Source organism: Amphibalanus amphitrite, unplaced genomic scaffold (genome assembly GCF_019059575.1).
Source record: "Amphibalanus amphitrite isolate SeventyFive unplaced genomic scaffold, NRLGWU_Aamphi_draft 000020F_arrow, whole genome shotgun sequence".
Classification (NCBI taxonomy): Eukaryota; Metazoa; Arthropoda; class Thecostraca; order Balanomorpha; family Balanidae; genus Amphibalanus; species Amphibalanus amphitrite.
The window spans coordinates 897,547-910,022 of NW_024881516.1; the positions used below are offsets into that span (position 1 = coordinate 897,547).

Sequence of the window (12,476 nt, forward strand, 5' to 3'; positions counted from 1 at the left end):
GCTGCCGGCCGACCCTCTGAGGATGGCACCACGCGTCGAGGAGAGGGGCGGGCCCGCTGAGAGTCGGCCCGGCTCAGACGGCAACTGTAATCCGGCGCGCTAAGCACCGTCCACATCCAATCCAATCAGAACACCCGTGACCGGAAAGCTGGTGGAATCCAACCCTTTTTAAGTGGAACTGGGATTGACGCGCGCCCCACGCCCGCTGAGAAGGAAGTTGCTGAGAGATTTGCCTTAAATGGCACGGCAAGACATGTGCATATTACCCTTACCTTAGGAGGTCAACGGGATGCAGCATTATTACTCACGAACGCTGCTGTAAAGTAAAACTGTGTTCCTACATGCAAACCCACGACCCACGTGATATCAAAGTTAATAGGCATGTATTATATATGGTAGACCGGGGCAAGTCGCCCCGCCGAGGTAAAACGCCTCACCGATGTTTCTCGGAACTGGCAGAGTTCTGGGGAAACATCCTCTCTTCTATAAAACGTGCACTATATGATCATTATATGAGCAGACTGGAAAGAAATTGTGATGACTCTTTCGGGAGATGTGGCCAAAAATGTGTTTTTTTGAGTGATTTTTATGTTTTGTTGTCAGATTATGCATCATGGCGTTCTTTTATGGTCCACATCAGGTTAACGACTTTTATGTATTTTGAACAACTATTGTCTAACGCTTATCATGCCGGGTTGGTTCGTGTTAAATTATGTCTTGCTGGAGTGCAAGGCGTTGTTCTCTGACCGAACTACGTGATGGGGTAAAACGCCCCAGTAGGTCGCGGGGCAAAAAGCCCCATGGGGCGTTTTACCTCATGTGTTGTTCGGGCTACCCACTTTCTAATGTTCGGTAGCTGGCGAACAGTAAGTTTCTATGCCTTTATGTGTATTTTTCTCAGCAACTGGATGGCAAAGGAAGTATTTTGTAAACATTTGCATTGCAATAATTTATTATTTCGTCTTATGAGGCAAGTGAAAAACCTGCTCATACAATAGTGTCATAGCTGAACAGTGAACACCTGACAAGATGGAATGTGCTTACTTTAGTGCCGTGCCTCCAGAGGTCTAACGGACCTCTCACATAAGATTTAGCCAACTACCATGTTAAATCTTTAATCTAAAGTATGGGGCTACTTGCCCCAGGCCGTGGGGCGTTTTGCCCTGGGGTTGGGGCAAAATGCCCCATTTGCAGTTGCTTCACAAATCACTTCCTAGCTTGGAGTCCGATCATAAGTGAATGAATTTGAGGGGTGCAATTTAAAGTAAAATGTCCAAAGAACGCATTGAGCACAAATTTGGCCTTCCAGGTGTTATGGGACGAAAGTTACGTAGCAAAATAAATTATCTGGGGCGTCTTGCCCCAGGCTACCCTACTCGTAGTTTCTTATCTATGAATGTCATCAGTCATTGGCAAGTGTAACCTATTTTACAATCTCTAGTCCTTCCAATGTTACGAATCACGATCATGCGGAAACGGCTCAAGCTCGGCAGCAGGAAGTCATGCCAGGAAGCCTAAGCCGCCACGTCCTATACATAGGCATGGCCTGGGGCCGATACTGCTGGGTGCGAAGATACCTACATAGGTGCATATTTGTATGTATATCTTAACCCGCGCCCGGCTGGGGGTCCTGGATTTCCACGCCCTGCTGGGGGGGGGGGGTGTTTGAACACCCCCCCCCCCTTCTAACTCGGCTCCTGGGCCACGTAGCGATACGCGGAAGGCGGCGTTCGAAAGAGCGTCAAAAATAATGAGGAAATCACTTCGGTCAATTTTTTGGTCAGGTCAAAGGTCAGGTCACTAGAGGTCATTGAAGGCAAAATTTCGCCGATTTCCAGGTCGAATGTCGACAATTTCCAAGAAGCCAACGCATAACTCGAGAACCAATAGAGCTACAGCGCTGCGGAAAAGCGCATTCGATAGCCCTATTAACGCCCTTTCTGAGTAATTCTCTCAGATTTGACCTAACGTCAACGGTTTTGCCTGCAGGGGGCAAAAACTGCAAAAATAGCCGATTTTTTCGGAAACAGTTTTTCTGCAATAACTTTTGACCCAAGCCTTGTACGAGCTTACTTTTACCGGCATCGTGTTCCTCTCGTCAAGACGCATCGAATGAACTATAACTTGACCTTGAAAGGTCAACTTGAAAATTTGACCTCAGGTCAAGGTCATGACCTGACCGGAAAGGGTCATGTTGCATATCAGTCGATCCGTATCGTCGAGCTGAACACATCTAAGGCGTTTTCATCGCTCTAGCATGCCTCTATCAAAAGTTATTTGCGAAAAACTGTTAGATACCATTCGTGACCTGAGATGACCTCAGGGCATAAACAGGGGTCACGGACACCATTTTCATGTTCAGTGTGTCTAAACCACTTGTAATTCAGTGTTTGGGAGTGTTTATAATGTCTTTCGTCCAAAAGAGGCGCATTTCAATTTTCTCCCATTGACTTATAATGGGGAGGTCGCAAAATTGACCTGACCTTAGGTCATCGATATCAAAATTCTGAGATATACATTTTGTACATGCTATTGCTCTTAGCAATCGCTGAAAGTTTCAAAGTGATCGGTCACTCGGTGTAGCTATGACAGACATTGAAACTTTTTATGAGGTGAGGTCACTTCAAGTGACCTGGTGACCTGACCTTGAATGACCTTGGTCCGAAATTTTCACAACATGTGTAGAATTGATGTATGATAAGGTGTACCAAAAACGGCGGCGCTCCGCGCCGCCGTTTTTGAGATATTCGCGAAAAACCACAAGGGGGTGTTCAAACACCCCCCCCCCCAGCAGGGCGCGGGTTAATGTATGTATATGTATATGTATGTATATTGTATTAGCGAAGCATTCCAATGATGGATTAGTGTCAGCTTCTAGTCAATGACAATAGTAAAAACATATAAAACACAAGCACACACACGCATACACATTGTACTAAAATACCAAAACGCTAGTCACATATATGTCGAGTTTAAAAGTCGTAAAAACTCCGCTCTAGTTCGAGAGCCGGTGGTGGCAGGCGGCAGGCGATTCCAGGACGAGGCCGCTCGGTACGACAAGGCCCGGCGCGACATAGACAGCCGGTAAGCCGGCAGCTCCAGTACACCGGCACACGTTGCCCGCGTTGAGCGCTGCGACACAGCGGCTCGCCGAGTGAATAGGGAGCGGATCGCCTCCGGAGCGCAAGGGTCACTCAGCGCCCTGAACACAGTGGAGCAGTCACGGTGGACGACAAGATCAGCAATGTCATGCCAGCCGAGGGCTCTCAACACCGGTGAAATATGTTCAGAAACCCGCGCTCCGGAGACGACCCTAGCACCAAAATTCAGGATCTTCTGCACCTTATGTAAATGACAGCGAGCGGCCCCGCCCCAGACGGAGAGGCAGTAAAGGATGTGGGGGAAAACATGGCACTGGATAAGGAGCTAACGGGTCTCGGGGGTAAGATGATGACGAATTTTATACAAACATAGAAGGATGGAATTGCACTTTCTGACAACATTTGAAATGTGCTTTTCCCAGGATAGGGTTGAGTCGACCGTCACTCCCAGCATCCTCACAAAAGGGGATGGTTGTAGTGTGTGACCGGATATGGTAAGGGAAAAGGATGAGGTTTTCTTGAGGTTCTGGCCAGTACCCACAAGAAGCAGGGTGGTCTTACTAGGATTCATTTTCAAGGAATTGGATGTGTAATAGGACTGGACAGCGAGCAAGGTGTCTTCCTGTTGTTTTTTAAGGACAGGTAAGTCAGTGGGAAGAGCGGAATCGAGGAGTTGGGTATCGTCTGCATAGGAAATGAGCCGTCCATGAGGAAGGTAGGAAGGTAGGTCATTTGTGAAGATGCTGAAGAGGATTGGGCCGACCAGGGAGCCCTGCGGAACGCCATGGGACATAGGAAGGGATAGGGAGCCGCCTCTCACCACCTGCCGCCGGCCACCGAGGTAACTCGCGAACCACCCGGGGTCAACACCGTACCAGCTCAACTTGGACAATAAAATACCATGGTCAACACTATCAAAGGCGCGACTGAGGTCCACCGACGTGATGGCAACAATGTGACCCTTGTCGACGCGGCGCGTCACCCACTCGACAGCGTCGGTGAGAGCATCCTCCGTTGAGTGATATCGGCGGTACGCATACTGAGATGGTGATAAAATAGAGGACGTATCAAGATAAGAAGCGAGCTGATTGCAAACCACCTTTTCACATACTTTCGATAACACTGGTAAAATTGATATAGGTAGGTCTAAAATTAACAGCGCTGTCACGGGAACCAGACTTATGAAGCGGCACGACAGAAGCAAGCTTCCAAGATGAGGGAAACGTACGTAAAGAAAATGAGGCATTGACTAGATGGAGAATGTGGGGTCCAATCACAGGAAAACACCGGCGAATAGCAAACAGTGGTACACCGTCATGTCCCACCGCACGGGAGGACGACAACTGCCGCAGGGCCACAGACAACTCCGGGAGTGTCGCCGGCCGCAGACACATGCTGGCCGTGGTGACACAGGGCGGCCTCGGCGGGAGTGGCGGGGGGTTGCCGGTTGCCAGTTCAGCGGCAATACGCGGACCGACTGTCGCGAAGTGCCGGTTGAACTCATCCGCCCGGGCCGGCGACAGGCCCTCGCGGGAGTTACCACCCCCGCCCCTCCCCGGACGCAAGGCGAACTCGCGCTTAAGGCACCATATCGGCTGCAGCCTGTAGTAGTACCTACTGTAGTGGTACTTAAATTGATCCATGCAATGGGGCAATATGGGACTCGGGAACCAAAGCAGGGAATAATGGTTATGATAACATGGCTCGTATGCAAACTGGGTGTGTGATTATAATAATATTGACTGTTGACAGCATTTTTCATCTTTGATTTCCTCCAGAGGGATTACCTGTTATTATCATTGCCACCATGACAACGGGTAATAGTGATTTAGTGTGTTTTAATCCTTTTCAATTTTCTTCTCAGTGCAGTGGCGAGATGTTTAGCAGCATTTATTAGCGAGTTGTTTCGGGCCAAGTATTAAAATAAACACTGTATGGGGTAGGGGCTACAAGAAAGAAAATATTGCTCTTTGTGACGCCACTGTAGCCCTCGGGTGAAAACCTCAACGAGTATAATCGCCCGAGGCGTAGCCGCGAGGGCCATAAATTATGCTTGGGTCTTCAATGAAAACTGAAGATGTTCGACGCGTTTGAAGTTTTTTTTTAGTTTTGAAGCAAAAATGGCGTGACATAACGTCACTAAAACGTCATTTTCATCCGACGGATTTCGCTCAAATTTTCAGGGAACACGCCAAGTTGATGTAGGAAAGGGTACCTACTGAACGTTTTATTTAGAACGTTTTATTTAGTCTAGCTCAGCCTTAGATGTAGTTATCTGTGCATATCTGTACATATCTGTATCTGCGGTTATGTGTATATCTGTGCATATCTGTAGTTATCTGTGCATATCTGTATACCTATTTGAGGTGCATATTATATTTGTACCGGTACTTTGTAATATATTTTTTATATAAAAAACAAAAATTATTTAGCTGGCTTGACGTGTTATTTATCCATCCAGTCTAAGAATACATATCACGCAATTGAATCTCAACCCTCGCCCTGGCAGAGCATTTTTCATAACACGGCCTGGCAGGGGGGGGGGGGTCGATGCGACCCCCCCCCTCGCGATTGGCTTCTATGGCATCTAGAAACACCAAATTTGGTAGGTAGGTGGGCCCCCTGGAATTCTCGCCCCTGTGAAAATTTGGTTGCTATAGGTCAATATTTAGGGGGGGTTTGGGGGGTATAAATGTAAAAATTTCGCTAAAAACAGGTCAAAGGTTTTTCGCTTATAGCTTTTGATCTAATTAAGAAAGAGCAAAAAGAAAAGCACCAGTGAACTCAGCACGTCAAGGCGCGTCGAATGATATGCTTTTTAGCTTGCTTAATTGTACTTAAAGTTTTTTTTTAATTTTTAAGTAAACTTTAATTAATTAATTAAGTTCAAGTTGACCAAATTGCATCATATCGCATATCATTCGATTTGGCTGATCACCAGGAACGCAATGACACCATTTTTTAAGCTCTAGCGTCATTATGTGCCAAGTTATTGGCAAAAACGTCATTTGACCTCAGTTGACCTTACTTGACCTGACCCATGGATAAGTACACCAAACAAAGAAGCACCAAGTGACCTGCTGTTAAGTACTGTGGGTTCAAAGCACAAAAGTGATAGAACGAAGCGTATATCCCCAGTATTTTCCGAATTTAGTATTTTCCCATAGGCTTAACATTACGACGTAATGACCTCTAACTGACCTCAGGTCAGTGACATCAAAAAACCCGAACTATATGTTATACAACTCGGTGAACTTAGCACATCCTGAAAGTTTGAAGGAAATCAGTCCAAAACTGTGAGTTGGACAGGTGCAAAAAAAAAATTGCAATTTGACCATGACCTTGTACCGGTTTTCTGACCTGGTGACCTGACCCAAGGTCACCCGGACCTGAAATTTTCAGGTCATATGTAAAAAGATTGCCGCATAGGCTGTGCCCAATTTGGCGGGCGGCGCCGTTTTTACGATATCTTCGAAAAACCTTGGGGAGGGGGGGGGGGGTCGCATCGACCCCCCTGCCAGGGCGAGGGTTAAGTTCATTACGAGCGAGCGAGCGCAGCGAGCGAAGCGAAGTCTTTTCAATATAACGGAAAAATCTCAGTATGAGCGGCCCGGCCCGGCCCGGCCCGGCCTGTAACGCTTTTGAGAGGATTATATCTCAGCAACCGCTGGACCGATTGGCCTGCGGTCTTTTTTGCTGGGTAGCCCCATCCCTTCTACCCCGTAATTGACTACTTTTGATACATCTCAGTGACCGTCGTGGCACGTGCCACGTGAAAAGTCAAGGGTGTTCAAGCAGTTTTGCAAAAGTAATGATTTTGAGAGGCCCATATCTCAGCAGCCATTTGAGCGATTGTCTTGCGGTAATTTTTATAGGGTAGCTGCATCCCTTCTACCAAAGGTCGGATACTCTTGATCTATGTGAGTGACCCCCACTGCACGTGCAAAATACAAAAAGAAGAGGTGCCAAATTTGTTCCCATTTCAGTAACTCGGTAATTACTGGGGCGATTTCGCTGAAACTTGGCATACAGGTAGGCACCCACCAGGCAATGCATTCCCATGTGTTGCGGTTAGGGTGCTACTGCACGTGCGCACGTGCAGGGGGCGTTTCCAGATCTCGAGAACGGCTGGGCCGATTGCGCTCAAATTTGGTACACGGTTGGGGACCGGTTAGTAGGGTGCCGTGCAAAAGTCATTTTGGACCCCGTTTGCACGTGCGCACGTGCAGAATGCCGCTTCCAGATCTCAGGAACGGCTGGGCCGATTGCGTTCAAATTTGGCACACCGCTAGCGACCGGTTAGAAGGGTGCTTTGCACAAGCCCGCTGGAAGTACCCTCTCGCCCTTCCGCACGTGCAGGGCTCACTATCTCGCTCGCTCGTTCTTCGCCCAAAAGGCGTTTTACTGGTTAGTAATAATACAGGTACTATGAGCCATAGTGCGTAGTCCATAGACATTGTTCGCATAAGAACCGTAGGCAGATACAGGTGCCAAAATAGCTATCATTCAGTGACACTAGCAAAATGCTGGTTAAATTCGGAGGCGTCGCACTCATGAGCTAAAGACTCGCTTAGAAATTACACCATTTGTACCTTTATTCATCCAATCCTTGCATATATTATATTACATATCAATATAAATGTCATGTTATCAACACACAAGATAAAAGAAAGAGTATCATCAAGTGAATACAGACCAGCTGTGCCCAGAACGTAATAAGCATGGATGAAGCGTCGTCGATGAGATGCAACAAGTGATCGCAGGATGAGCGAGGTGTGACTGTGAGCGCCATCGGTGCCGACCAGCGAGTGTACCGACGTCCGACCGACCGACCGGTGGGGCGACATGGAACCAGTGTGTAACGCCAGCGGCGACCGCACCGCACCAACAAGCAATGTACCAGGTACCTGAGAGATGGCTGCACCCGCCCGCGGGCCAGCCTGCACGTAACAAGCAGCAGCGGCAGCGGCAGCTAGTAGTAGAAGCTGTCGGCCACGCACTGGCCGTTGATACAGTGCAGGCCGCGGCCGCAGGCGGAGCCCTCTGCCGCCGGCCGGTACGACACGCAGTAGCCGCTGGACGGCTCGAAGCAGTACAGCTCGGCGCACACGCGCTGGTCCTTGAAGCAGGCGCTCGAGCCGCGGTCCCGCTTGCACTGCGCGTCCACGGTCATCAGCTTGCCGGGCAGAGGCCTGTCTGCCGGTAAATCCGCTCGCTCTGACGGATAGTTGTGCATGCAGCGTGATCGCTCATCACTGGCGAAGTGGGTAAACTGGTTAAGACTGCAGACGGACCACTGGAGACCCCTTTGGTCCCGCCGCAGGTCCGACATGATGTAGCCGTCTTTCCAGGGACAGGAGCTGGCTCCTGGCCCGCCCAGGTACGCTGCCGGCGGCGAGCCATCGTGCACGGCTCCAAGCAGATGTCCAAGCTCGTGTGCGGCGACGATGATGCCGGAGAAGCCACTAGAGTCCTCGACCAGAGCCACAGAGTTGATCTTGCGGAAGTACCTGCTGACGCTGCATCCTCCTCCAACGTACGCGTACCCAGCGGTTATTTTGTTACAGGAACCCCATGCGCCGTTACGGGTGCACATGTCGCGCTTCGTTATCACCATGGCAACGTCGTAACTGGGCAGCCGCTTCTCTTTGTAGAGATAGCGACCAATGGATGCCAGGGCATCGATGGCGTTCAGAGCCTTCCCGCCTATCATGTTTTTCTCTAGGTAAGGAGTTGCCTCCTTACTTTTGCTGATAACAATGCCAGCCACCTTAACAGTGATGGAAGGCTGGTTTACTGATTTATAGCGAAGGTCAACTGCGTTCATGAAGCTCATTAAATAACGTTTGACGGCTTTTGCTTCAAAGTTGTGGGCTGTGTAGGTCTCGTAATCAACAATGATCAGGATTTCGGGGTACAGGTCATTTGTGTCACGCTTTAACCGGTGAGACTTCCTGGAGCCAGGAGAGGTGTCACTGGCTGCCGGCTCTTTCTCCACCAGCAGCGAGTCTTCGTGGTCGATGGGAGCTGAGCCGGTGGACGACGACGGCGAGGCGGCGCGCTTGTAGATGACGTGCAGTCCTCGTGTGACCGGCGGTGTCGAGCGGCGCTGGCGCAGCCGGGCCGTGCTGTCGTGGCTCTCAGACCCGTCCAGCGGCTCCTGGTCGTCAGCCAGCAGCGCGTCGTCGTCATGGGACGACGGGTAGTGGTGGTGCACGCGCCTCGGTGCCGGCGCGATCACCAGATCGGACACCACGCCGTTCAGCTGCAGCGTGTCGTCGTCGGCGTGGTTGACCAGCAGCGCCGCCTCGCGACTCACGTCCTGGTACGGCTCGCCCACGTACATGTCCGTGTCGCCCTCGACGCGCTCAATGTTGATGTTGCTGTCGGCGCCGTCGGCGTAGAAGAGCCGGATGCGGTTATCGATCTCGCGGTTCATCTCCAGGTCCAGGTCGATCTGGTCACCGAACGCTTGCACGTGAACGCTGCGCCGGCGCCGGCCGTTGAGGCTGCGCTTTCGTCTGGAGCTCACGTGGAAGAGGTCGTACTCTGGCACGTCCTCGTGGCGCTCGACGGCGAACACGTGGCGCAGCTCGTCCACGGAGAGGTGGAGATGCAGCGTGTGCCGCGGAGCTGTGTGTGAGGCGGCCGTGGCCAGCTCGTCCGCAGAGGACGCCTGGAGGGCCGCAAAACAGCTCAGCAGCGCCAGGGTTGAGAGTAGAGTGTGCGCCATTTCGGTGAAAATCTGCGGCACACTCGGGTGAAAGTGTCCGCGGCCGGCAGGGTGTGCTGGTCCGGCGGCGGCTGCGGGCGACTCCGGAGCGCGCCCACCTGATGCGGTATAAGTACCGGCCCTGGTGTGTGCCGCCGTCCAATGGCCGGCTGCTGCACCGTGACGTCATCTGCAGCTTCTTTCGGTGCTACCAACTCACTGGGAGTACGGCGCGTGCGTGCTCTCATGACCATGTTCCCGAGCTTACTCTCATTGATATGTTTATTCATGCCTCTATTCTTCAAAGGAACGGAACGTGAAATGGAGCCGAGTTAATATTCTCATACAGTTCATATGCAGTGCAAAAAGTTGGTACTTTTTAGGACATGTAAAATGAAAATGGCATCAGTTATTGAGCAGTCAAAAGCATTGTGTGTGAAGTTTAGCATAAGAGGAATTTTATTCCTGTATGGTCTGGAATAAGAAACCGAAAAGGTGACCTTCGGCATGCACCTTGCTGTTGTTACCTAATTAGGTACCTATATTCAGCAAGGTCAAGGTACACAAATTAACGTGATTAAATTGTCGGGAAACTCAGGATTTGATTTTCAATAGAAAACACAATTCTAACGACCAATGTTTAAACTAATATTGAGCTAAAACCCTCGGTTACTTATAAGCTCACTTTCGACTTATTTACGTCAGACTAATTACTAACAGCCGTGACAGCGCGAGCTCTCATTCGGCGAAAGCCGCCAGCGTCACGTGAGTGTACCTATCCCTCTCACAGAGCCGTCCACATGTAATCTCAGTCCTGGACATCAGCCGGCTGATACGAAGATCCCGGGGAAATGGAGCGGCGGCTACCAGAAAAGTAATCTTAAACGGTGGTAAGTACTTACATACCTGGCCAGTGGCCATATATGGAAGGAAGGTTTCCATGGCTGATTCGTGTGTGGTAACACGCCCAGTGCACATCAGGTTTTCGTACCTACGAAGCTTGTTCTTCACTGAACAATAGGCATTCAATCGCTTTGCATGTGTCATCTTACAGACAATAGCCTTTTTCACGACGGCCATCTGGTACACATTTGATGCAAATTAGGTGCAGATTTGGTGCAGATTTGGTCAAATTAGGTTCATTTTGTTTCCTGAAAGTTGTGAGTTTGGGTTGGACAGATGCTTATAGGAGGGGGTATCGAAAAGTTCTGATCATCACCGTGAACTAGATATGACGGAAATTTGATTTTTACATTACGTTCATTAGTATTTCTCCTCCACAAGCCACCAAACACGATAACAAATTTATTCCATCGTTTCTTGACCTGCCCCAGGCCGCCATAGTATATAGAACCCTTCCCACTGCCCGGTAAATCACTGTTCCACCTCATCAATGACGTCATTTCTGTCTCTCATTCACCTGCCATGCTGTGGATTCTTCATCTCCCGGAACAATTCAGCGTCACTTAATACCAGGTCAGATGACTTTGTTAGATGCAGTAAGATTAAATGCCCACAACATGCTGTTCCTTCAATCGCAGCTCAGACCGTGTCGGCGAGGAGAACATCTTTATTTGCCTTTTTGCAGCGATTTTACTCGAAAGCATCTCGCAGACTCTTCAAAAGTGTGCTTATTATCATCCGACCCTCATCAATACAGTCGGCAATGACTATCTTACGCCAGACCCAGAACACTGACTACATTCCGACCCTCATCAATACAGTCGGCAATGACTATCTTACGCCAGACCCAGAACACTGACTACATTCCGACCCTCATCAATGCAGTCGGCAATGACTATCTTACGCCGGACCCAGAACACTGACTACATTCCGACCCTCATCAATACAGTCGGCAATGACTATCTTACGCCAGACCCAGAACACTGACTACATTCCGACCCTCATGAATACAGTCGGCAATGACTATCTTACGCCGGACCCAGAACACTTATTACGTTCCGACCCTCATCAATACAGTCGGCAATGACTATCTTACGCCGGACCCAGAACACTTACTACATTCCGACCCTCATCAATACAGTCGGCAATGGCTATCTTACGCCAGAACACTTACTGCATTCCGACCCTCATCAATACAGTAGGCAATGACTATCTTACGCCGGACCCAGAACACTTACTACATTCCGACCCTCATCAATACAGTCGGCAATGACTATGTTACGCCGGACCCAGAACACTTACTACATTCCGACCCTTATTAATACAGTCGTCAGTCGGCAATGACTATCTTACGCCGGACCCAGAACACTTACTTATACATTCCGACCCTCATCAATACAGTCGGCAATGACTATCTTACGCCAGACCCAGAACACTGACTACATTCCGACCCTCATCAATGCAGTAGGCAATGACTATCTTACGCCGGACCCAGAACACTGACTACATTCCGACCCTCATCAATACAGTCGGCAATGACTATCTTACGCCGGACCCAGAACACTTACTACATTCCGACCCTTATTAAAGGGACCCTCCCACCTTAACATTAGATTTGAGTTGAGATAGCCAAAATGGGGTCCCTGGCTCACAATTACCGGTTTCGGCACTCACAACATCGAGAAATGCCTTAAATCGGAAATATTGAATTTCAAAATTGCAGCATTTTGATTCAGAGGGGCTAATGCATAGGAATACCC

The 12,476-nt window shown here is 49.5% G+C and overlaps 1 protein-coding gene across 1 annotated transcript; it reads right to left on the bottom strand.

The window, feature by feature from the left end:
* Nucleotides 1–7,512: 7,512 nt before the first annotated feature.
* LOC122390282 (A disintegrin and metalloproteinase with thrombospondin motifs 4-like) lies at nucleotides 7,513–10,316 on the bottom strand. The gene has a single exon (XM_043383043.1). The coding sequence runs from the start codon at nucleotides 9,832–9,834 to the stop codon at nucleotides 8,074–8,076; it is 1,761 nt and encodes a 586-aa protein (XP_043238978.1). The 5' UTR covers nucleotides 9,835–10,316; the 3' UTR covers nucleotides 7,513–8,073.
* Between the last annotated feature and the right edge of the window lie 2,160 nt (nucleotides 10,317–12,476).

Bases quoted from the DNA above. Each gene is read 5' to 3' on its own strand.
- LOC122390282 (XM_043383043.1), bottom strand. From the start codon at position 9,834: ATGGCGCACACTCTACTCTCAACCCTGGCGCTGCTGAGCTGTTTTGCG.